The sequence below is a fragment of the Pangasianodon hypophthalmus genome, chromosome 8 (assembly GCF_027358585.1).
Source record: "Pangasianodon hypophthalmus isolate fPanHyp1 chromosome 8, fPanHyp1.pri, whole genome shotgun sequence".
Taxonomy (NCBI): domain Eukaryota; kingdom Metazoa; phylum Chordata; class Actinopteri; order Siluriformes; family Pangasiidae; genus Pangasianodon; species Pangasianodon hypophthalmus.
In genome coordinates this window covers 13,469,541-13,495,735 of record NC_069717.1, presented here as the reverse complement: position 1 = coordinate 13,495,735, position 26,195 = coordinate 13,469,541, and the positions used below count along the sequence as shown (strand labels likewise).

General features: G+C 38.3%; 1 protein-coding gene across 4 annotated transcripts in view; it reads right to left on the bottom strand.

Annotated features, from left to right (window-relative positions):
* The window catches only part of LOC113527348 (IQ motif and SEC7 domain-containing protein 2), an 89,640-nt gene that overhangs the window by 11,515 nt on the left and 51,930 nt on the right, over window positions 1–26,195 (bottom strand). For all 4 annotated transcript variants that reach the window (XM_026915078.3, XM_053235922.1, XM_053235923.1 and 1 more), the window contains 4 exons: window positions 3,765–4,053; window positions 2,520–2,720; window positions 1,951–2,130; window positions 175–1,247 (listed from right to left, as the gene is read on the bottom strand). In XM_026915078.3, coding sequence (XP_026770879.3) covers window positions 175–1,247; window positions 1,951–2,130; window positions 2,520–2,720; window positions 3,765–4,053 — 1,743 coding nt within the window. The remainder of the gene's footprint in view (window positions 1–174; window positions 1,248–1,950; window positions 2,131–2,519; window positions 2,721–3,764; window positions 4,054–26,195) is intronic.

Here is a 26,195-nt window from a genome sequence, read left to right as displayed (position 1 = left end):
CAATGAGTGTTACGTGATCATGAGATCACAAAGGAACAAAAGTGTGGAGCTTTAAGCTGTAAAGTAAGGATACCATAAACCTAAAATCTTATTGAAATTTAATTCTATCTGGAAAAACATATGATACCTATGTCTCTGACAGACATGATTTCACCCATGCTCCACGGCCCTTACTTGTTGAAAAGGTTGAGACCAATGCGGTACTGCCTTCTCTGCACCACGTCGTTGTTAAATGCGGGTGAGTCCCAGCTGTGGCGGCTCTCTCTCTGGTAGGTCTGCTTGGTGAGTGCGGGTAGTGGTTCCCTCAAGCTGTCCCGGGAGGATGAGCCTGAGCTGCAGTTAATTGTCTCATTGGAGTTGGTGGTGGAGTTAAGAGAGTCATTGTCGCCATCAGATGGCTCCAGGCCAGTAGAGGGCAGCGGCGCTGATGAGGTGGAGGAGAGCGGTGTCAGCGGGGGTTGGGTAGGTGATACAGATGAGTCCGGGTATGGGTGGTGAAGATGGGCCAGTGGGTGGTGGTGGTGATGGTGCTGCAGCGGGTGATGGAGGTGTGGGTGGTGCTGTTGGTGCAGCAGGATTGCATGGTGTGGTGGTATGTGTGTGGGCAGGGGTGAGGGAATAGGGCGACCCATAGGGCGAGTCTGGCCCTGAGCTGGGTTGTGTTTGAGAGTTCCCTGGGGTGAACCTCCTCCTCCTCCTCCTCCACCTCCGGCTGGTTCCTGCTCATACAGCAACTGCCTGCTGAGGGAGCCTCGGTCCGAGCGGTCACTCATGTCCACGGAGCTGTCACTGGGCGGCTCAATAGTCAGAACGGGAAGGTGGGCGCCACGGAGCCGATGGTCACGGCACTCTGTGCATGGTGTGCTACGCCGGCTGTTGCTGCTGCCTCCACCCTCTGCATCTCTGCTGTCTTCTCGTCCTACTGCTGTGCCACCTAGCCCCCAGTACTCAGTGTCAGTGCTGCTGGGTGCACGTTCCATGGAAAGCGGAGATGAAGGCATGCCGTCTTCCATGTAGAGAGTTACGTCACTGTAGGATGTGGCTGTGCTGTCCTCATGCATGCCCCCGAGTGTCCCCGCTGTCCGCTCTCGCTCACTCGTCGGTACTCCACGCCGAGATGGGACCTTGCTGCTCCAGACGCACTCGCTGAACTCCTCACCTTCGCCTCCACCATCACCCTCCTGGGAGTCGCCACGCCCAGACTGACATGTTAGAGTGTCATCCATGGAGTCTGCCAATGATGTCACCTGAGACACACATACACATGTAACATTTAAGGTGGAGGAAACACCATTCCAACTTTACTCGGCTTTTATCCTGTATCCTACTTGGGAGTTTCTTTTTAATGAATTTTGTCCATACTAATTCTTCCTTTTTGAAAGTCAGACCCACAAAAACTCCACCTCACCATGGACCCTGGCTCCTCCTGATCATTATCACCTGCACTTGATCTTTGTTCAGTGTTCATTATTTACATTTACCTTTATGGCATTGGCAGATTCCCTTATCTAGAGCAACTTACATTTATCTCTTTATACAACTGAGCAGCTGAGGGTTAAGGGCTTTGCTCATGGGTCCAGCAGTGGCAGCTTGGCAGTGCTGAGATCGAAACTCACGATCTTCCGATCAACGTCCAACGTCTTACAAACGCCTTTAAATTTTCTGTCCTAAGAAAGCTAGAGTGACCCACAAGGTTTGAAAACAGCCAAATTCCACTGTGTCTTGCCCTCAATATCTGCTTATGCTATACCAACAAAAGCATTTTTATTCGCACTATCAGTCGCTTATCAATCTTCTACCACTGGTCAGATGTTTTCCTTTATCATACAATGTTTTTAAACAATTAATAATTCTCAATACCATATCAGAAACTACTGTCAAAAATCATAAATGTACTATATGTCTGATTTAAATCCTGTCTTTAATCTACACCACACAGAGAGTTCTCACTTGTTTGGTAAAGGCATCGTCTGCGTGTGAGTAATCCTCCCGGTCAGAAGGGCAGTGCGAAGGTGATTCTGTCTCCTGCTCTGTGTCAGCCGAACTCTGCTGGCCGGCCATGGCCAGGGAAGAGGGATGGCGAGGAGGGTAGAGCTGCTGCTGTTGTTGTTGGGGTGTTTCAGGCTGCACCTGTGATACCAGCATAAATAATATTGTATTTTTTACAGCAATGTATTGAGTTTCACTATATTGTGCCTCTCAAATAAGGGTTAAAAGTAGGGTATGACGGCAATGAGATGATGCTATATCGTACAGTCCATAAAAGCAGCTATGGCTATGGTCAGCAGCAAGCAGGAACTGGAAGATTCCCCCACATCTTTAAGGTCTGGCATTTGGGAGCACTTCTGCCTCTGTAGGATTATCTATGGGGCTGGACATATTTGTAACTGTAATCTCAAAATGCCATTTCTGGATGAATGCGTTTGGATTAGGTGCTCTCTAAATAACAGGGGAATTAGTGTTAGACTAAAGTTGAGCTCCTGACCATGGTGCATAATAAATTGCCCAGAATGAGGTACCTGAGGCTGACGCTCGTCAAACGAGTACTGCAAGCGCATATTAGAGAGGATAATACGGCGCGTCATGCGGTTTTCTGAGGCGGAGCTACGCAGCCGCTGGAAGTTCTTATTCATGCGGTACTGCCGGAAAGCAGTCTGGATGGTGCGTGCTGCTCGTCTGCTCAGGAAGGAACCACCATATTTCTTCTCCAACATCTCCACCTGGCAGAAAGAGAAGAGAATCAGAAAGGTTATTTCCAAAAGACATTTCCTATCCTCACTACACCTAAAGATGTCTAAGAAGGTTTCATCTGTAAACCAGTGTGAGTTTAAAAAATGTTTCTGTAACTTTCTGTAAGACAATCTTACATTCTGAGACAACTCACACCATGTAACTGAAAACATTAATTGTATTGATTTTTCCATAATTCCTTGTTTCCTTGTCTTAACTCCTTGTTTCTTGTCTTGTTTTTCATATTCAGATTTGATGCTCATATTACTGAGGACCAAAGCATGTTTGCGGAACTGAGAGAACTGAAACTCCACTCCATGATTGGCTCGTCATGTTTTTTCAATGCTTTAGGAAAGCAGAGAATTCTGGGTGTTACTGGAATGCAGTAGAGCAGTTTGGAGTGGTAAGACTAAATGATATGCTCTGATCAAATTATGAATGCTTTGCTCTTTGATGAGAACTGACAGTTAGAGACAGTAGGCATATACTGCCAACTGCTGTGTAGGGATGGACAAAAACTAGTCAAAACTGTGAGTATTTAAGGCATTATTATTTCAAGGTCAAAACTTATAAAATCCTAGGCAAGGTTTGGCACGGTTGGCACTGCCAAAATCCTGGCACGGTTTGCACTGAAGATCATAGAATTTATTTTTCTGTTTATTTTTCTGTTTCTATTCGTGCATTTCTCAGGTGCATTACTACTACGTAATATTAAAAATTTCCTAATTTATATTAAGATTTAGGACTTTCTTGAATAATTAAAAAATATTCATTGATTCATCCTAAAACAATGTAAATAAACACTTTTAAAAAAAATTTTTTTTTTTTACATTGGTTATGTGATCAAATGTAAGGTATGACAAGATTTAACAACTGTCAGTAAATTGAGTGCATTAAATAGTATTTGACTGCATTAGATAACATTTACTGATAGACTGCATTTGAACTGCTTGAATTAAAATTCACTCTGAATCAAAGAAGCACTAAAAGTTCTCTCATGAAAATAAAACTGTTTGTTCTGAACACATAAACACCTTCTTATCTTGCAGGTCTGTGGAGAGCTCATAGCTGTCTGAGAGTGCTTTGCAGCGTTTGTTCTCCTCCTCTTCCTGCTTACGCAGAGCCAGGCTGGCAGGCTGGAGGCGTGTGCGCTGGGCCCAGGCCAGGCTCGCTGGGCTTGGAGGGGCCACAGGAGGCCCCTGGGGGCCCAGAGGCTCTCCTGTAGCCTTCCCGTATCGGTCCGAAATGGCCAGGTACGGGCCCTGATTGCAGGAGCTGTCTGAGAAACTGCCTGTGTCCCCACAGTGAGGATCCCCTTCCACACTGAGATACACATATACAGAGTGAGAGAGAGAAATGAGGAGAGGGAGAGAAGAGTATAAACAACACTTTAAAAAGCTTAATCAAACTGAGAAACAGAATGACTACATGTGTCAATTATGCCACCATATTGCCAACAAAGCAAGATCAAAACAAGACCATTGACGAATCACAGTGTGTAAACAGCCATATTAGCATGCTAACACAACATTAGCCCCACAAACACCCAGAGCTCAGCCATCTGGCAGAAGAAAAACCAGAGGAACCAGAGAAGATGAGGGAGCGAGAAACAGGAATGCAGAGAGGTCATGGTGGAGAGCGAGAGAGAAACTGAGACAAAGAAGAGAGAAGAAGGCAGGAAAAAACAGAGCACCATGTGTGCCACTCTGTCATGTGAGAGAAGTCAGGCACCATGGGTAGCGACAGCTTTGCAGCTCTGAGTCACTCGGCGATGAGTCAGAGAAAGTGCGAGTAGGAGAGAGGAGAGTGAGAGAAATACTGGACAGAGTACAAAGACAGCGTGAAGAGCCATTCCACTGTACCTGCACCCACTCTGCTCTCTGTATTAGCTAAAACAGTGCAGCATGAATGATTCGTTACTAAACACTGGTCCTGCTCAGCAGCTCCCACTTTCATTACAAATCACCTACATAAACACACCCAAACCACATACCTTCACAATGACCACATCACATTACATACATCGCATTTCTGTGTTCAGAGTCTGTGGCTTAAGTCCAAAAGTCCCATGACGGAAAGTTCCTTGTATTCAGAGATGGGTTACGCACATGCTTAAGTTAAATGAGAACATGAAATCAAATAAACACCTAAATCTTGACAATGTATTATTGCATGAAGAGCCTTAAATGTAATTATCAAATTAATTACTACATAACTGGTATAATTTAACAATATAGCTTCCATCTTCTTTATTCATATTAAAAAAAACACTTGATCCAGCATATTCTATTATTTTGCATTTTATTTTTTAATGTTGTGTGCTGAATATCGATGTGCACAGTTTTAGTATTTAATCCTCACTACAGCAGTTAACTCAAATATGGCCTATAGTGTATAAGTTAGGGGACACAACACTCTATATTTCTGAGCTGCTGTGATTCTCCTTGACAATCCTGTAATAGTAATTCACAGTCAGAGCTATGTCAGGGGTGTCGGGTCAGAATTGGCAGGAAATTTGTTATGAGTATTTCATATGCGATCTCAGATGTCAAATGACATCCTACCCCAACTTCAGGCATGAAAACTGTCAGACTCCACAGTGACAGCCAGGTACAGAATCAAGAGACTGAGCGTGTCCAATATAATCAAGCTCTTATTGCTCTTTCAGTTTTTTGTTCTCATAACATTTCTGTAATTCTGAGGAAATGGCACCAGATAATTATATCCTCAGAGTCAAAAATACTTGGAAAGCATCCCAAACTGCATACTACCATACTAAATAGTACACAATTGTATTGCACAGTATGCTTTTTGGAACACAGCCCTGAATTCTCATTGAATGTTTATTGACTTGGCACTCACAAATAGGAGGCTAATCCATGGGGTGGAGAAACACTGCAAAAAAAAATGGCATCTTAGCAACCGAAAATATCTCGAATATAGTCAGATTTATCTAATATTTACTATTATAAGTTTACAAATATAAGATTATTAAACCAAATATAAGATTACTTTTTTGCAATGAAAGTGCAGCCAGTGAACATGCAGACTAGTGCTTACACAGAAATGCTGGTTATTATATTTAACATCTTATAGCCTATTCATTTTTATAAACAATGCCCTCCAGAATTACTGTCGCCCTTCATGAATTGTGAAAAAAGAATAAGGAGAATGACACAATCGATAAGTGATATTTAGAGCTGAAACATATAGGAACTTTGCATAGTTTTATATACATGTATTTTCAAAAGCTTTTATAAGTAGTGCAATTTTCTTCTACAAAACAAAATTATCACCATCCTTACAATTAATATTTTGTGATACCTGCCCTGGAAATAATAACAGCACTGAGTCTCTTCCTATAATATCTAACAAGGTTGGAGACACTGGTAGAGGATCTTGTTCCACTCCATGCAAAACATTTTAAGCTACTTTTTATTCTAATCATGATTTAATTATAGTTGTCCTCATAAATTATTAACTGATATTGGAATCTAGTCTAGGACGTAATTATATCACCATCATAAAAACGCTATAATCAACATAATAAGCATCCACAACAATCAGATATGATCTGATGTAATTGAGTTTCCTTAATCTTTAACTGCAGCAATTTAACAGATGATGAATATCACATTATCATCCCATTCTATTGCAAATCTTTGTTTCTCTCTCTTTCTCCTTCATACTCACATGTAGGCTTGCGCCCTACGTGGGAGTTTCTTCTTCCGATGGAACCACATGGCTCAGGACACACACACTTAAACGCAGTCACAGCCCCAGCTACCTCTGTGGCCTGGCATACAGGTTAGATATGGATGTATACTGCATGGTGGAAACTGCAGGACTTAAAGTCTTGAGCCGTGCTGGATATAGGATCATGCTGGATAAAAACTCCTGATGACTCGTCAATCAGCAATGATTGTAATGTGGTTTACCTGCAGCTTCAACACTCTCTCACTCAAAAATAGCTCCACACAGTTCTCAACCTGTCTTTTCTATCTGATTCTCCTCCTCTCTCTATGTCCTTCTTATAGCGTTGCAAATCTCACCGCACAGCTAGCGGCTGGTAACCACCAACACAGCAGCACAGCATTAGCAACCACTAAATGCTTCAGACAGCAACAACAAACAAAGCATTAATAAACCCGACCCATTTAAAAGGAAAATGCAAAAATCTTTACAGCCACTGAACTCTACTGGTATGCTTAGCCTTCTTCTCCGATTAGATGTCTAATGAGTTACATTCTGAATTACATCCAAATTCATCTGCAACTACATTCTCTCTCTCTCTCTCTCTCTCTCTCTCTCTCTCACACACACACACACACACACGCACATACACACAAATGAGAATGCATGCACGTGTGCACGCCAATGACACCAGAGCAGCTGCAGCAACCAATCATATGGTTGGGGTGTGTGTGTGTGTGTGTGTGTGTGTGTGTGTGTGTGTGTGTGTCTCCGTCCCTCAGGGCAGCACACGCTGAGATAAGACCTAGGTCAACTCCACACACACAACAAGCAGAGTACACAGTCTATTTCTCTCTTCAAACTCCATGATCCTGTCGTCTAACACAATGTTGTGTTGTAATGAGCAGAGAAAACAGCTACAAAGAATACATTTAACAGAACAGTAACAGATTTTTAAAAAAGTGCAAACAATTGGTAAGGCTGCAACAAACATAACTATTTGGACATTGGCAAATGACCTCAAAGTGCACACCTTCAGTTTTAATTCAAGGGTAATAATATCCAAGTCAGGTCAACAGTGTAGGAATTATAGCACTTTTAATATGTGGTCCCTCCCACCACTCCTTTTAAATGGCCAATCAGAGAGAAAGCCAAAACATTAGGTAGGGCCAAATCATCTATTTAGTACATTCTTGAAAAGAAAGAATGCATGGTGAACCCAAGAACACCAAAAGGCCCAGAAGACCACTGAAAACAACTGTGGTGGATAAAGAAAATGTTGTGTTGATGTGTTGAAGAAAAACTTCAGAACAGTTGACCAGATCAAGAACACTCTCCTGGAGGTAGGCGTATCTGGGTCAAAGTCAACAAGAGAAGACTTCACCAGAGTAAAGAGGGTTTATCACAAATAAACCAGTGGGAAGCCTCAAAAACAGGAAGACCAGATTAAACATATAAAAAGCCTGTACAGTTCTGAAACAACATCCTATGGACAAATGAGGAAAAGATCAACTTGTACCAGAATGAGTAGTGAAGAGTATGGAGAAGGGAAGGAACTGCTTGTGGAACTGGTTCCTTTGTATTTATTGATTATTTGACTGCTGACAAAAGCGGTAAGATCAATTCAGAAGGGTATAGGGCTATATTATCAGCTCCGATTCAGCCAAATGCTTCAAAACTCATTCATTCATCACAGTGCAGATGGAAAATGACCCAAAGAACACTTAGCAATCAAACACGTTTTTAATGCAAAGAAGTGGAATGTTCTGCAATGGCCAAGACAATCACCTGACCTGAGTCCAACTGTACATGTATTTCACTTGCTGAAACTGAAGGTAAAATGGACTAAGAACAAGCAGGAACTGAAGACGGCTGCAGTAAAGGCCTGGCAGAGCATCACCAAGGAAAAAACCCAGCATCTGGTGACATCTACGGGCAAATCTGTTTTAATTTATCAATATGGCTTCCCCACTCATTATTTGGCAACTTAGCAAATAGCACATTGTATTATTTTGCATTTAATCTTTTATATTGCTTGCCATATATGCATGTGTACAGTTCCAGTATCAAATCCTCACTACACCACTTAACTCAACTCTGAATACAGCCCACAGTGCCTTGGAATTTTTGTTAAGTCAGGAGAAAAACACTTTAGAATGAGCTGTTTTTGAGGTTCTGGCAGTCTCCCCAACAATCCTGTAATAGTGATTCACAGTAAGCACTGTGTCAGGGGTCGGAATTGGCCCGAAAGTTATACTCCAGCTCAGATGTCAAATGTCATCCCAATACCAGGCATGAAAAAATTAAATAATTAAATTCAGTTAGATAATGAAATTAATTAGAAAATGGTTTAAAAAAAATTTATTCAAAAAAACCTCTAATTTCCATAGGCTTCCAAAGACTTTTTCTAACTTCAAAGTTTTTCTAACTTCTTAATGCATGTGGTGCCTGTAAAGTCTCTTTCCTCAAAGCTGTCAAGTTTTTATATTTCACTAAAGGTTTGTCCACCTGAAAATGTGGAACAAAACCACATGGAAACTTCCAAAGTTTGAGGAAACTGTAACATTTAGTGCAGTCTATACAAACGCGAATTAGCCTGGCCCAGCAGCACAACCTGCATGAGTGAGCTGCCGAAACATCAAGTGCGAATGATTCTTCTTAAGCTGACCTGATGACTGTTAACAGCTATTATTAATATACCAAGTGGTCATGTACTAAGTGTAGATGTAACAAATATTCTTTGATAAATTTGTGGTGAAAAAAATTAATGTTAATTTAGTCATTTATAATTTTATTGACATTTTTATTACAGCTCTCATTTTATTTAAACAATCATTTTGGTCTGCCTTGTTTATCATTTTAGTAATTGATATAAATTCTATTATTATAATTTCTCTATTATTTACAGAAAATATACAGTCTGCTGTGAATAAGTTATGCTTTATAAGTTTAAGTGCTGTATTTAGATGTAATGGGGTGATGTGCCACAGAAGAGTCTTTAACATGATTTAAAGTTGACTAACGATTTTCTTTTATTTAGCCATTAAAATTCATCTTGAGTTTATTAGTATTAGACCACAGTGCGGTTAAATTCTCCACTCTGATTGGTCAGAAGGTGCTGCTTATTTTTCTGTAACAGTAGCTCTGACAGTAGCGTCGGCTGTAATTCAAATGGTAGGTTTATATTATCAGATTCTAACGGTAGGTTTTAATACATTATCATTTCTATAGTAACAACTTGGTCACGGGGATTTGTATGGCAGACACACTACAGGCTAATAATAAACTGATTAAGAATCACAAGTTATTTTCCAAAGAAACTTGTCTATTCGTTGATATGGTGAAGCTTTCTGTAAGGAGAAGCGTATTTAACATTTTTGGAAGTTGTCTCAGGTGTCAGCACTTTGTTCTGTGTACGTTTTGGTTCCTTGGTAACATGACAAGCTGCATATTTTTGTCCTACTAACTTCAAGGGAGAGAAAGAGAAGCTGGTGATGGAAATACTGTTTATAGCTGATATAATGTAAGTCATAACAGGAACTAACGTGTCTCGTGGATGTTTCACAACATTAAACATGACTATAAATGGTTAAAAAGTATGACGTGTCACTGACTAATAAATTAAAAAGTGTAATTATTGCCAAACTGCTGTGGTATAAAAGAAGTAAAACACTTCTGGATGGGCTGTTACTGCAAAACTATAAACTTTGGGGTTTGCTGCATAACACCAGGTCGAAGTTCATTATTTTCCTCTAACACCACTCCCTGCTAATGTTTTATACCTCACACATCCTTATAAAAATATTCAAATATTCAGGACAGTATTCAGTAGAATATTTGAAAACCACAATAATCAATAGTTGCCCTAATAATTAGCATGCGCTATGAGTGCATGAATAATCTTCTACTTTACAAGAAACAGCTCAAATAACTCACAATGTAGGCTACCTTTCAAAATCTGTCCTCTACATATTCATGCAACATTAAAACGCTCCAAATTCCCACTAGACTCACTCAAAAGAAACATGCAGATATCTCAAACCTTCAGCGAGCACGACATCCATCAGTAACGCCAAGAGTCATGTTTCTGGTTCCCTTATTCATGCTGTTCTCTAATAGGATATTTTTCTGCTTCCCCACAGAGCCTCATCTCAGAAACTATAGCAGCAACAATGCAATTTAACTCAAAACACAGAATCTCAGCTCAAATACCTCAGCTGGAACTCTCACTGCAGAACCTGGGTCTGCAATGCAGAGGCATGGAGTTAATCCCACTTTCACTTAGATGTGGAACAATAAAGAAGGACTTTCAGCATTTTATCCCAGCTAGACAGTGAGGGAGCAGCCTTGGGCTACACTGAGACAGAGTGGAGGAGGTCTAACCCTAACTACCCCAAATGATAGAGTCTTGTAGCATGTCGTTATAATTTCATTAAATCATCACTGACCTGAAAAAAAGGAATCAAAGGTTTTTTTTCCCCCTCACTGACAGGATGAGGTGAGAGTCAATGTTCATTGTACAATCCATAAGTAGTGTCTGTATGAAAGAATGTGTGTATGAGAGAAAGAATCGAGTGAAGATGGAGGGAAAGACAGAGAGAGCCGTGATTTCACAAGGGCACAGGCGGTCAGTGCTGGCTATAATTAACAATCCTGTGTGATTAATGGAACGGCTGTTAATTAAAAGTGCTGCTCAGACTGCTGCTGAGGTTTCTGTCCACAGAGCCTGGCAGAAACCACCCAGCTTGTTAACCCACTACTCAACCTATAACGGATACAAACCTTCATCAAAAAGTTATTTATAGATCTGGTCATAACAAGTGGGCTACACTCGCTTATACAACTGTATCATAACAATACAAAATACTAAAAATCCTGTTCACTGTTTATACTGTTGTTAATTGTTATAGAAAAAGGGTAAGAATGTGCACTAGTCAGATTCAGTAATTCAGGTAATCGAGTAGCAATTGTAATAGTAGTAGTAAAGTGAAGAGAGAATATTCTCCTTAATGTACTTGATCAGCCAAGATATATTTGGTGTCTGAAGGTCACTTCTTTTTTTTTTTCTTTTTTTTTTTTAAACACTCAGGCTATGTGAGGAAAATCTCCAACATTCAAATTTCTCACCCACAAATTTCCCCCTAAACTACATCACTACATCTGGGAAACATTATTTAAACTTAAGGTTTGGGGCAATCCACCATCACATTAAAAACTAAATTTATATAGGAATAGGAATTTTAAAGGAATTTTAAAAGTAGACAACGAATTGAGCAAATATATCGTCACAAGCCACAACATTATTGCACTATTCATCCTGTCTTTGTTAATAAATAAAAACAGCAAATGTATTAAAAACTGTAATTGTACTGTTTCCTTATATTAATATCCGCATCAGATTCAAAACTCTCGTATAGCATTGACCGCAACAAAATGTGCAAGCTACTACATACATTTGTGGCATTTATTATACAAGAAAAGTAAAAGAGAATGTATCTGTTAAGCTTAAAGTTGGATCACTATCTGTAGTCAGACAGACAGAACGACTCATTGTAGAAGTCTGATTCCATCACAGCTCACTGTAAGTCTATATACCATATAACAGCTTTTCTCTTTTTCTTTTTTTACAACTGCCAATAAACATTAGTCTCTACCAAGTTCACTTTTTCAAAACTCTACACTCTTTCACTAATACACTAATTCAACAGTGCTCTAACTGTAAATACTTTTTTTATTGTATGAAACAAAATTATTATAAACTATACAAGCAAAATTATATACACTATATAGCCAAATGTTTGTGGACACCTGACTAACACACCCATAAGTGTTTTTGAACATCCCATTCCAGATTTAACTTTGCTGTTATAATAACCTCCAGTCTTCTGGGAAGGCTTTACACTAGATTTTGGAGCATAGCTGTGGGATTTGCTCATTCAGGCACAATAGCATTAATGAGGTCGGACACTGATGTCGGGTGAGGAGGTCTGGCATGCTGCAGGCCACTCAAGTTCTTCCACTCAAACTTTGGCAAACTATGTCTTCATTGGAGCTCATTTTGTGCACAGGGTCACTGTCATGCTGGAACATGTTTGGGTCCCTTAGTTCCAGTGAAAGTAACTGCAATGCTACAACATACAAAGACATTCCATACAACTGCGCACTTCCAACAGTTTGGGGAAGGTCCACATATGGGTGTGATGGTCAGGTGTCCACATACTTCTGGCCATACAGTGTATCTCTAGAAAGCAACTGTGTCAGATGACATTAATAATTGATTACATTCAAGTTCAAAACCAAATGTATAGGAGATTGGATGCCAAATTAATAATAGCTAGCTAAATAATAAACAGTATATTAAACTAAATCAAAACCCTGTAAGCCACAGTGAATAGTTTGAGCACAGTGCACAGTACAACAGCACAGTGTGTGTGCAGGAATATTATACCACAAATCCTGAATTGGCTCGTACAATATAAAGTGCCTCATTTCATTTTTGGATGACCTCCATGGAAGAAAAACATGCAGATCATTTGCATAGGACAACAAGGCATTTATTTCCCCATCCTCATGCAGTCACACACTAGTTTACAGTCCATTCAAAAATGCACTGACTTTTCCTTCTATATTATTTACTACTAATTAACCACATAGAAGAGATGGAAAGCATATGATCAACTATTGATTCTGCTATGGTTTGATTTGGTTTCTTTTATTTCTAGCACTTCAATTATTTGTTTTTCCTGTTTTTTTTTTCCCGTGTTGTTTTATGGTATACTCGTTACAATCAATATTCTGTTTGTAATCAAAAGATTTTATTTTTATTTTTAATTAATTTATTTTAAAAAAAAGAAGTGCTTTTCTACCAAGCAAGGGAAATTAGTTACAATACAAAACAAAGTAAAGAAGAAAAATACAATTTTATCAATATGTATAGTATATACATCATAGCACACAAATTGTAATACATATTGTAATAAAACACAAATTAAAATTTTGCTCTCTGATAGAGTTTCCTTGTTAGAAGAAAAGTAGTGTTAGTCTTTTGATAAAACAATTTATTTTGAGATGTGGGGGTTTTTTTTTGGGTCATGAAATGAACCGATGTGCTAAGCTGTGTGTTTGTACAGAGAGAGGTATAGTAAGTTGAAAAAGAAAAAAAAAAAGGGAATTTGATACTGACTAATGCTCGTTAGCAATTGTATAAATAAATAAATAAATAAATAAATAAAGTGTGAGTGCCACTTTGCCACCTCACATTTGAATCCATAAACATAACACAAAATCACCCAGCCGTGCCGTGCGTGCCATGCCATACAGAACTATAAGGCACTGCTTGCTGGGTAAGTAGTCTCAGCTCATTTATGTCATGTCATTTCTAACACTTTCAGCTCATGTTGTGAATTAAGACAATTCTGGATCAATAGATAATCAATCTCATTAGCAACAACACGGTAACTATTCATGCCAGTGCTCCAGCAGGTGCTTTCTTTCCATTTCATTTTATCTTCATTAGCCCACATCCCTGCTGGCTCATTTAGCAGACATGATCATGTCCTGTGGTGTACTGAAGAAATGACTCAGAGAATTCTAAAAATGTTGGCTTATAAATGGAAATAAGAAATAAATACCTTTTCCCACCAGAAAGCCTCAAGACACGTGTTCGTCTCACTAGAGTCTAATTTTAGCTCACATATTTTAATCAATCCCCTGTTTCAAAAACAAACCTGTGGGTGTGTGTGTGTGTGTGTGTGTGTGTGTGTGCATGTGACAAGTACAGACGTGGCTATATATGCATGCGACATCAGAGGCTAATTCTATATTGTTTCCCTGCAGCACTGTTTTTTTAATAGAGAAACAGTTAGGTATGCCTTTAATAGCAGGAAATGCTGCATCATGCCAGGACACTAGAACCAAATCAGACTGTTTTTTTTATTCAATATATTTCAGAGAAGAAGCTGGAAAAGCAAGCAGTGACATCACTGTACCTGTATCCATCTGATATAGCCAGAATAACTGGGCAGCATGATGATCTACTAGCTCATCCTCTTCAAAATTACAGACAAGTGTAAAAATGGCACACCAGCCTGGAGCGCAGAACCAGACAGTACTTGCTGGAGCATAATATACGTCTACACGGCTGAGTCTAGGGACATGTTTATAAGAGTTGGTAGAGGAAAGAAGAAACATTTCATTTTAGAGTGACCATAAGTCACTCTAAAATAAAAGAGGGACTATGGCACAGAGTGACTGAGACAAGCTCAAAAGCAATACAAAGGCAAATGTACTTTGACATATTTCAGGTAACTTTACTGACCAGTGACAAACATCTTTTAACATTACACTGAAAAGGAAAAAAAAAAAAAAGGTCACTGAATTCAAATGCGTACATCAGTTTCATGTGAATAAACTGAGTTACATTCAAACAACTTGTTTTCGTATATCCACCATTATTTGATCTTTGTATTTTCAAAGTATTTATTTTGTTTTCAGAACCAAACTCAGGACACTGGCGGTAGGAAACAGCAACGTTGCTCACTGCGCTATCATAACATACGTGATTTAATCAGGTTAGTTTAAGACTATAGTTATTTCTTCCCATCAATGCCAACACCCTCATGAGATTTTATAACATAAATGGATCATGTTAATATTACGTGAACTGATCACACTCACTCTACATAATTCAAACTAGTAATTAGAAACTTGTTTAAATTTATTATAAGCAATGAAATCATGTTTTGATGAGAAACGAAATATTTTTATATAAACTGTACATAATATGTTCTCTTAAATCATCATATTATCATATTTAGCATTTGCTATACAAGTTAAATTTCTACAGACTTAACCCCAGGCAGATCAGGTTGTGTTCACTGGTGGTGATGTTTCTCTCTAGCCGCGGACCTCAGTAACCCTGAGGTGACCACTGATCCTATGATGAGTATAGGATTATCCTCTCCTAACCAGGTTTCTAATGTAACACATCGTGTTTGCACCCTTGACAAAATCAGCAAGTTGCTGGTCAGTGTTTCAGATATGAGATGTACTGTTCTGTTCTCATATCGCACATAAAAAAAGCAGGGGTGGAAAAAGTACTGAGAAATTATAGATACCTAATTATAGGTACTTGAAAGTATAGATAATGTGTCAAAATCTTCCTAAAGTGGAAGACAAAAAATTGTACAAGTGAAAGTAGAAAGGATGTTAGTTTTATATGTATACTTCAAAAATATTAAAAAGTAAATGTTTTTAACGGATGAAATTAAGTAAACTCGTGTTTTCATGTTAAAAGTAACTGTTGCTTATCTAAAACTGTTAGATAATGTTCATTTTTAAGCAAGTACACTCTTGCCGGTAAAATATGATGGAAATAACCATTGTTTACCACTAGCTAGAATTTAATTGTTAGCTACTGGAATCAATGCTAGTCTAAACTGGCATTAGTAAAGAAAACAGGCTAACTTAGTTAAATATAGGCAGTTAATGTTAGCAAATTAGCAAAACTTACCTCAACATGCTTTTTCAAATTAGATGCAGTTCATGAGGCAGGAGGATGAGCAGCAATCCTTGACCACCCTACTTTTTGTTTTCTTAAATTCCAGATTTATAATATAGGACTACTGTAATGTGAACGTTTTATTATGTCAGTAGTATATGTATGTGTAATGTGTAAGTTACTAAAATCCAAAGAAACATTGCTTGTACTGTCTTATCACTCTGGTGGGAGGTGTTGAACCTGGCTTATACTTGGGATGCGGTTTTGCGTTAGACGGCACGTCAGATCCAACAAGTCCTGTCCGTTGGATTTCAAGCAGTAAATTGTAAAATGTTTACCGATTTTACGCACAACGACGTTAAACACACTGAGCTCTGTCTCTCTTAATATTTTCCACCATGGTCATGATTGTTGTCATGGGCTGCATCTTAAATCAAAAACTCTGACCTTAGACTCAAAAGTATTTACTAATCTAGAAAAACCAGAAGATTTATTATGCAAAACAGATCTTTAGCTAGGTCTGAAGGCTCCATGAGATCTTTCTAAAAATAGTACATAGGCCTAAGCATGAGATTTAAGACGCAATGCTAGTTTGCTTAGCGGAGGTAGATGGATGGGGAAATCTGTCAATTTTTATTGCTAAATTACGCTAGTGCTGTGTGTCAGGATAGTGAAAAAGACTAAAATATTCAATTATTTGTGGCTTACTGACAGTGACTCCCAGTTACATGTTCAAATAATATTACACAAAATTTGTCTCTGATATTTCTAATATTAATTTGTAATATAAATGAACGAAACAAAAAAAGACACTGCAAATTTCTCTCATGATCCCATTTGTAAATCAAGTGACCTTTCGTGGGGTCACGACCCCTAGTTTGGGAACCCCTGATCTACAGTCTCTTTACTGTTCTATAATCCTTGCCAAGAACTGGACACTTGGGGACACTATATTTAAAGTTTGCCTGTACCCTGCAGGTCGCCGCTTTCGGCTAGATTTTTTTTATGGATTTATAATTTAGGACTTAATTCATATTCAACATTTTGACATATTTTTATATTTGTTTTCTTGGCATCTGTTTTTCCATTGAGTCAGAGTCACTCAATGTTGCTGAAGAAACAGTGGAGGCAGATGAATGGAGAAACTTGTTTATTTTTATTGCGTAACTGGGTTAACTGTGCTTAAGCATGTCAGGATAGTGAAAAAGACTAAAATCATTAAATGTGCACTATTATTTTAAAAAAAGGGCTTGTTTAACAGTGATTCCCAGTAATCTGTAAAATAGTTTATTAAAACAAAACAGGAGATTGTGAATTTCTCTTGCAACCCCATTTGTAATTAAAAAAAAAAAAAAAAGAAAAAAGAAAAAGCTTACTTTGGGAACCCCTAGACTAAAACAATAAACTATCAGATTTGTTGAATTTGCAGATAACTTAGCTCCTAACAACTAAACACTAGTGGTTCACTTCCTGCATTCGATTCAACAATCAAATGGTTTTCTCCCTACAGTAGAACCACGCTAGCATTAATCTGGAACCAGACAGAAAAATCCATTATGCTATCATTATGTAACTTATCTGAACTTATGCTCCCAGAAACAACCAAAATATACAGTGACAGAAATACAAAATGGTAAAAATCCATCACGGTATCATAATAACTCTAGGTCAAGTGTGCAACCGAATGTGCTCTCTGGGATGCTTATTATATTGTGTATTGTGGAGATTTCTAGACCTACTTCTTGTTTGTGAGAGTGTACAGAGCTCCGAGGCCCAGCTTGGAACCCTGGCAACAAATGGAGACCCTCGGGGGTTTGTGTATGTGTGTTAGTTGGCAAGGTTTGCCTCTGATAAATGCAACTACTGCCCTTAGATTGGATAATATACTGCAGTATTTGTGCCTACACATGTTTTGTGTACATGTCTGTGTGTGTATGTGTGTGTGTGTGTGTGTGTGTGTGTGAGAGAGAGACAGTCTTAATGCTTAATTATGACTCCTTAATCATGCTGAGCATCATATGCTTTTAATTAATTCTTAAAATAGTACAGTAACCTGTCTGAGTCATCGGAGTGTTTAAATCTGAAGCTGAATCTCAGTGTGTGTGAATTGCGTGTGTGTGTAAAATCACACGATGCCAAGTGAGAAAGCTGGGTGTTGCACACTCTCTAATGTATTGCAAGTATAAGTGAGAGACAACACACAAACGTGTCGATTGCTCTTATTTTGAAGCAGACGAGCATGTGGCTCACCATTTCCTAATGTCTACCCTATCTCAAAAAGCAGGTATGGATCTTTTTCTGTACAGTATAGACTTTCATGGAACAAATACATGTATGAATATATGGAAAAGAGCTGTGAGAAGCAAGAAGAGGAATGCAGAGCGAGTTAGCAGAAGAGAAGAGCAGTAGGTGGATTGTGCATTTTAGGTCAAGGCCTTCAATTCAGTCTATGCCAAAGAAGCTATTTTAAATAGATGAGAGTGTGATGCACCACCACCTCAAATTAAAAAAGGATACGGGCGTTCAACAGCCAGTATTCCACCAAGAAGGCACACAAAATAACTACTTAATGTCATTCTAAACACCTAAGCCAATAGAGAGCAGCAGGAGTGTAAAGCAATAGTCTCATTTTATGAGATTGTGTGTAATATGCCAATCGTCCTCTCGTGCCCCCGAACTATTGCAGACTGAATAGTATCGCCTGTGGCTTTGAGGGGGAAAAGATGCGGGCGTGGCCAGACACCAGTAACATGTGATGTACATGGTACTTCATTACAGCAGATAAAATACTGGAAGTATTATGAGTCGGCTGAAGCTGCAATCACAATTAGTCTTTTTTTTTTTTTTTAAGTACCTGTTAACAAGGTCAGAAATGCTTACAAAACTGAAGTCAGGTCTGTAAATAAACCTAACAAGTTAGCAGCTTTAACTAAGTTCATTATTACATTTATATAAAATGACAGAAAGTTCGCATGTATGTGCTCTGTGTTGAGCAACAGTGGAGATACTTATTGAATTCTTGCACAGTAAAGTAGCCCTGATAAACAACACACATATTATCTTAATTTAAACTCCACTGATGTTTTGCAAGTGAAGATATTCAGCAGCACAGACAGGGGAAACTAAGATACATCAGAGAAAGAGGTTTTGTTGCCCTGCTCCAAAGATAAACAGCAGCTTATTAAAGTTCACGTAGGATACAAAATAGGAGAAAAGGAAACACATATTACGAGACACAACACAAGTTATTTTTATAGATCTTAAAGCTACAGGCACCACATTTTCCGAAACATTTAACTCATCCAACTTGATAGCCATGGTGATTCCTGATACTATCGTCAATCGTCCCAAGCCTAATACAGCCTACAAATGTTATTTTAAGAGCTTGTAATTGACTGTACGGAAACTGCACGACTGTGTGAATCAAGGCTTTGTAGATGGCATTCGGTGATGGCATTCATTTGCATGATTACACACATTGTGCACAAATGAAACAATCAGGTACCTTAGCCACAATCACTGGCTATTTTAATAGGTAAACCAATCAGACAGAAGCATTTTGTATACAATTACTGACTGTAGATCGCCTTTAGCTCTGCACAATGTATTAGCCCCGCCCCTCTACTCTATCAGACGCAGGGATTTTTAAATTCATAAATACTGTCTGGACTCAGAGATCTAGCAAATGTTTCTTTTAGAAAGAGAAAGCCACATTACCTCCACCATTTTGTTTTCACTGATTAAAGTATATACAGGAGCAAATATACAGGGGCATACATGTCAAAACAAAACTATGGAAACTAAGGAAACTTAATCGAGCCATGGAAGTAATCTTTAATAACATGTCTACATACAAAGCTAAGAAAGACAGTAAAGGAGAAAAAGAGAGAAAAATGAGAGAGAAGAATTAAAGCAAATGAGCAGATGAACTATGATGATGAAATGTAGGAGGAAGTTGAGGAGGAGAGTCATGGGTGTGATCTCATTAAAGTACACAAGGACCAGTCAACCGCTGTTATTGGCTGGAGCACAGGACGAGCAGACAGGTGGCCAAGGCAGAATGAGCGGAGGATGCCTCATGCAGCGAGAGAGAGAGGGAGAGAGAGAGAGAGAGAGAAAGAGCAAAACACATGCCTGAGATCATTTCAGTATTTAAACAGCAGCAGTGAGAGCATCAGAGCTTGTCCATTACATTTTAAGTTATGCAAATTGGAAAACTAAAACCTATTTCCTGCTTGTCATTTTAATAAAGAGATGTAATAGACAATATGGTGGCGCTAAAACACACACGATTACATTTCCAGCACTGAACTATCAAAGCAAACGATGCAAATGAATGATATAAAAGTGAATTGCAACATTTTGTTACACCAAGGAGCTCAGCTATGAAAATCGCCCAGCACACTGAATCACCACATTGTCCTCTGCAGAGAGATACTCTGACATTGGACTAAAACCAACACTGAGAGCATGCAGACAGACTTGGCAGTGTATCCACAGTCCTGCTGCCCACATCTGGACCAGAAAGAGAGAGAAAGTGAGGGAAAGAAAAAGGGAGAGAGAGAGAGAGAGAGAGAGACAAAGAGACCCTCTTTGCAATCTAGTTTAGCTACCATAAATTACTTCTTTTTGTTTTGATGATCTCAGCCACTCACCATTATTAGGCTCTTCAAATCAGAATATTAAAAAGATTAAACCAAATCTGCTGTTTGGAAGACCAAAGTAAAGACCACCATGGGCTCTGGCTTTGTTGAACACTAACTTCACTTAGCTTAATCACAGGCTCTCATTCTTCTGCTGTTTCACTCTATTACCCAGAAAACATCTGAAGTTCAGTAAAGATACCTTTAAGATACCAACGAACCTGTGCTCTGGATTCGATCGCCCAGTTCATCATAGATCACGATTTTACAGATTGAGCAGATTGAATGTTCCGGTGGTATTGTCCGGAATACCACCAGACAAAATAAACAAACAAACAAAAAAAAGCCATGCGAGATTTTTTTTTACTTTACTACTGAGCTTTAAAGAACAGCCAGATATCAGCAAACTTCCCACTACAACTATTTACTGCATAAACACCCCCCCCCCCCCCCCCAACCAACTTTTGGTACTGACCACGCCCACTTTTCAGTTTAAATCCGAATGTGAAAACAGACACAAATATTCTGAGCACTAAATAGATACAGATAATGGCATTTCCTTAAACTCCTAATAGATACATTACAGAGTAGTAGAGGTTCAAGATATTTGGAAGCAGGCTTGTGCAATATAAAGATTTAACTGTCTTTATTCAATTCAATTCAGTTTTATTTGTATAGCGCTTTTAACAATGAACATTGTCTCAAAGCAGCTTCACACAAAATAAGAAACAAAAAACATGCAAACAGAAACAAAAACATGCAAACAGTCCTAGGTGTTAGACAAAATTATACATCTTTACATGAGATTACGTTGCCACAATAACCAGTGAAATTTATGCCGATTATATAATATAATACAAGACTGCCAACCTCGATCCACAATGTAACATTTATAGTATGTTAGTACAAGTTATTACTCAAAAATACATTAAAATAACAATCTTTTTCTCCCTAATAAAATAGAAGATGAGCGAATCGACAGTAGGAATGTGGAATGAGTTGCACAGGTTTTCTGAACTCTATTATTAACCAACAATTACAAGTATATAGTTAACATCGGTTACTTATATTTACTTGAGATGCCACTGAAAAATTGTCAAAACTGGCACTTTTGGTTTTCAGTCGAAAGAGAGAGAGAGAGAAAAAAAAAGGTTTCGACCTAAAATGATTAAATAGGCCTACTTTGACAAAGTTTTCAAAGTAATGTTAATGGTGATGATAATTAGAAAGTGATTAAATACAGTAATTTCAGATGCGTTCAAACACATTGAGCAGCAGCATCAACAGTAAAAATGCTGACCATGTGGACATTAGACAACTGAATTGTAAAAAGATATTAAAAATAAAAAATTACTGGTATTTTTTTTTTTTTTCTGTTTACTGCACATCACTGCATAATCACCTAAAAATCCTCCATCCAGCTGATGTTTCACGATTCTCGCAGCTCCTGACTGCACGGCTGATGAAATTAGTACGCCTTCTCCTACTCTCCTTAAACCTGAAATGGTGGAAATGCTTGTTTTCCATCTAGATGATTCTGGAGGATTACATTTTTTTCAAATGGTAAATCATGAGCAGGGAAAAATCAGTATAACACAAGCCTAGTTGGACGACTAAATCCCAGCACTACCAAACTACCACTGTCCTTAAGCAAGATCCTTTACTCTCAGCTGATTGTGTTGTAGGTTATACTCTCATTTGCAAGATTCTTTCGATAAATGTGTCTGCAAATGAATATAAACATACAAGATAAATTACTTCAAATGGATGATGGCTAAACTGCTCCTAGCCTGAGCTTCTCTAGATTGCTTACTTCATCTAGTTGACTGAGTTAGTGCACAGATTAAGTGTAGACGGCAATAAGGCTAGTCACAGCTGAGCAATCCATATTACACTGTTATTATCTACGTTAACATCATTTTAAAATGACCATATTTTGAGCGTACAGATGCGTCTTTCATTATAGTGTCAGTCTTCAGCTGATGATGAGGGGTATCACATAGACATCACGTCTATAAGCCCTTTGTTTCGTACTGGCAATGGGCAGAAATACTCTATTAGAGTATAAGGGGTTGCTTTTATGGGTCCTCCAGTTACGTGTTTCAATGGAATTATATTATAAATCCAATATAACTCCATGGAAAACGCTGGCCTAAGTGCTAAAAGCTTGAATGATGTAATAGCAGAGAGAAACAGTTGCTAAGCAGTGACTGGATGGCTAGGAAAATAAGGCATTCAGTCAATAGGTTAATTAGCAGTCTTAACAGGATCAGTCACTAAAATCATGTCTGATCAGCTTTATACAACGTGGGCACTGAGAGTTTATTAATTAATTACCACAGATCCAGTATCAAAGCCATGAAAACCCTTTGCATCATCCATTGATATGGATCACTTAAGTATCACTTCAGTAAAGCAGGGTGCATTATGAATATGACACGCTAGCTCATAAATCATTTCTATGCACCTCTGCATGATGCACCTCTGGAGTGAAAATGACAAGGAAGTACTGCTAAAGCCCGAAACATAACTTGGCAGTACACCAGGGCACCTTCCATCCCTACAGCCCTCTCTGCATGACAAGTGCACTAATTCAGAGCGGCCTATAAAAGAGAAATGAAACGTCATCTGCCGTTTGATCACATGAAAAGTCTTTCGGAATCAGACGGTCCCCTGCTAGGAAGACGACAGAGGGAGAGGGAGAAACACTCCAGTACGGTACGTTCAGGATGTGCATCCCGCATGTAGTCACACTCAGTGCATGCAGTGTTACAGCATTTGCGCTTCAACACAGCGTGCTTCGATTGCAAAGTTATAACACAGACAACAATGTTACAAAACATATTGACACTGCACAACAGCACAGCATTTGGATACAAATATTAAGAAACATTACATGTCTCATCTACACTGTAACAGGCAGCAACAGAATGTCCTCCACTGCTATATTCAGCAGCACAGAAAGTGGATGGGTGAAGTCATACGTGAAGGGGGGTAGGGAATAAAATAAAATAAAAAAAAGACATAAGCCCTAATTGGATAGGATTTAGTTTCACAGGGCGTGTGTTATAAAATATCTGCAGGTCTCCCTCGCATCTAGACAGCACTGTATGAATGGGCTTCCAGTGGGTTGCTTTTTTTTTTTTTAATAAACCTAATGTTTATAGAACCTATAATTACATTATAAGTTTACATCATTTATACACATAAAAAAAAGTTTTTCAAAGTTCTTTAAGGGTGCATTGGATAATTAAGTGTTCTTAACTTCCTATTTAGAACCCTTTCTCTCAGGGAAACTCTTTTAAAGACAACCGAAGAACCGGAAAGAGTTCTACATTTTCTAAGACTGTAGAACACTACAATCTGCATGATATTCTGGCATATATGAATATAAAGTAAAATTTAATAACTAGCTGTCATAATAACAGAGCATTTAATCAGCCTGTAACATCTTCTTTGATGAACTTTGATGATTCTCCTTCTAATGAGCTCTCGGCGAAGACAGTAAGGAAACGATGTGATAACAGCCATGCCATCTACACTTTTTAGACACTCTTCAAAAGCAGCCCTTATTTTTTGATTGCTGAATGTGATTGCCTTCCTTAGATTTTGGGATGGGTAATATTACAATATATCATGAATATCATGCTAAGTTACAACACAGCACACTTATATGTACACTATTTATATATTACAGCTATCAATAATTCCAAATCCATTGCTACTCACAAAAACACAGCTAATTGGATGTTAATTGAATTGAAAAAAAATAAAATAAAATAAAATACACACACACACACACACACACACACACATATATATATATATATATATATATATATATATATATATATATATATATATATATATATATATATATATATATATAAAATCAATAATGATGGACTTCATTTTTCCTCATTTTTCAATTTTTTTTTATAGATGTTAAAAGCAACCTTAATATCAAAAACCAGCAACATGATTCAAATAGAATGGAAATAAAATCACTCAGTAGCACACTGTAAAAAACAAAACAAAACGTAACTTAGCAAGTGAAAATATCCAGAAGATAGGCAAATGTATCTAATATTTCTTATTATGAGATTGTTTCAAGTCAAATACAATATTATTCAGCCTGTTTTTAGATGATTTTACACATTTCAGTCTTTAAATTGACTTATTCTATTGGCAGATAATCTTGCTTCTTTCTAGAAATAAATGCTTAACATTAGAATAATTAGCCTACTTGAAATAAGACTATTATTTATTAAACTTGAAATAAGAATTTCAAACTTGAAATTAGTAAAAAAAAAAAAAAATTGTCTAGAAATGTGTAATAATCATATATTTGGTTGATTCTAATAATCTGACTATATTCCTGATATTTTCATGTGCTGTCATTCTTTGCAGTGTGGACTAATGTAAAGATACTGCTTTCTGAACAAGGCTATAAACCCAATATTTTGACAGCATCAGTATTAATACATTGTCAGTGATGTCAAGTCCATTTACGAAACAGTGTTGGTGCACATTACAGAGAAGCAATCACACTGAGATTAAAATACACACTGCACAATCTGCAGCACTGAATAAACATGCTGGATTAACACCTACAGTGTTGGATTAACACCAGGAGTGTTCGCTTTACACCTACTGTGTTTAAATCCAGATGGACCAGTGAGACTGTCAAAAAAAAAAATAATGCACTGCATAACAGCGCAGGACGTGGACACAAAAGATCACGCATGTCTCACATGTACGGTTACACACACCTCCACTTCATTATACTGTAATTCAAGTTTTAACAGCACATCAGTATTACAGTGTTAGTTCGAGCATGTCCATTGCTGTTACTGCCGAAAAAACGAAACAGATGCCTTTGTGCACAGAGAACTGAATGAACACTGAAAATTTTGAACTCATCCATTTTTTTATACATCATTAACGTTCAGTAACTGCTTTATCCCGGTCAGGGTTGCAGTGGATCCGGAGATTACCCCGGCAAGAGAACACTGGGCAAGAGGCAGGGTGATAGGACTCCAGTCTATCACCTTCACACACTCATTCATACTTAGGGGAAATTTAACATAGCAAATCCACATGCATGTTTTTGGGAGGTGAAAGGAAACTGGAGAGCTCACACAGACACACAAAGAACATGCGAAAGACAGCACCTGGACATGCACAGACAGTAACCCCAGCTCTGGACGGAACCGGGGACCCTGGACCTCTGAGGCAGCAAAACTACCCACCGCACCGCCATACTGCCCTGATCTTATCCCACAGCTGTGCGTTCAATCCAACCGGACAACAGAAAGCGTATTTTTATCATTTCTGTATTGACCTAACATCTAACATGCCACTGATGTTTTCACACCTGTTTTTTTTTTTTTTTTTTCGCCACAGTTGCCATAGTGCGTTCTGTTCACTGCGCATAAAGCTTACAATGTGATTCAAATGTCATGTTCCCACTGCATGGATTCTTCATGCTTAAGTGATATGATGACAGCCTGCAGCTCTCCCAGTGTGCATGTGTATGTGAGCTGATTGCACACATCCTCTGTGTCTGAGTAACAGCACCACAGTCCACCAGACTAACATCGACATAACACAATATCACATGCTGTAAG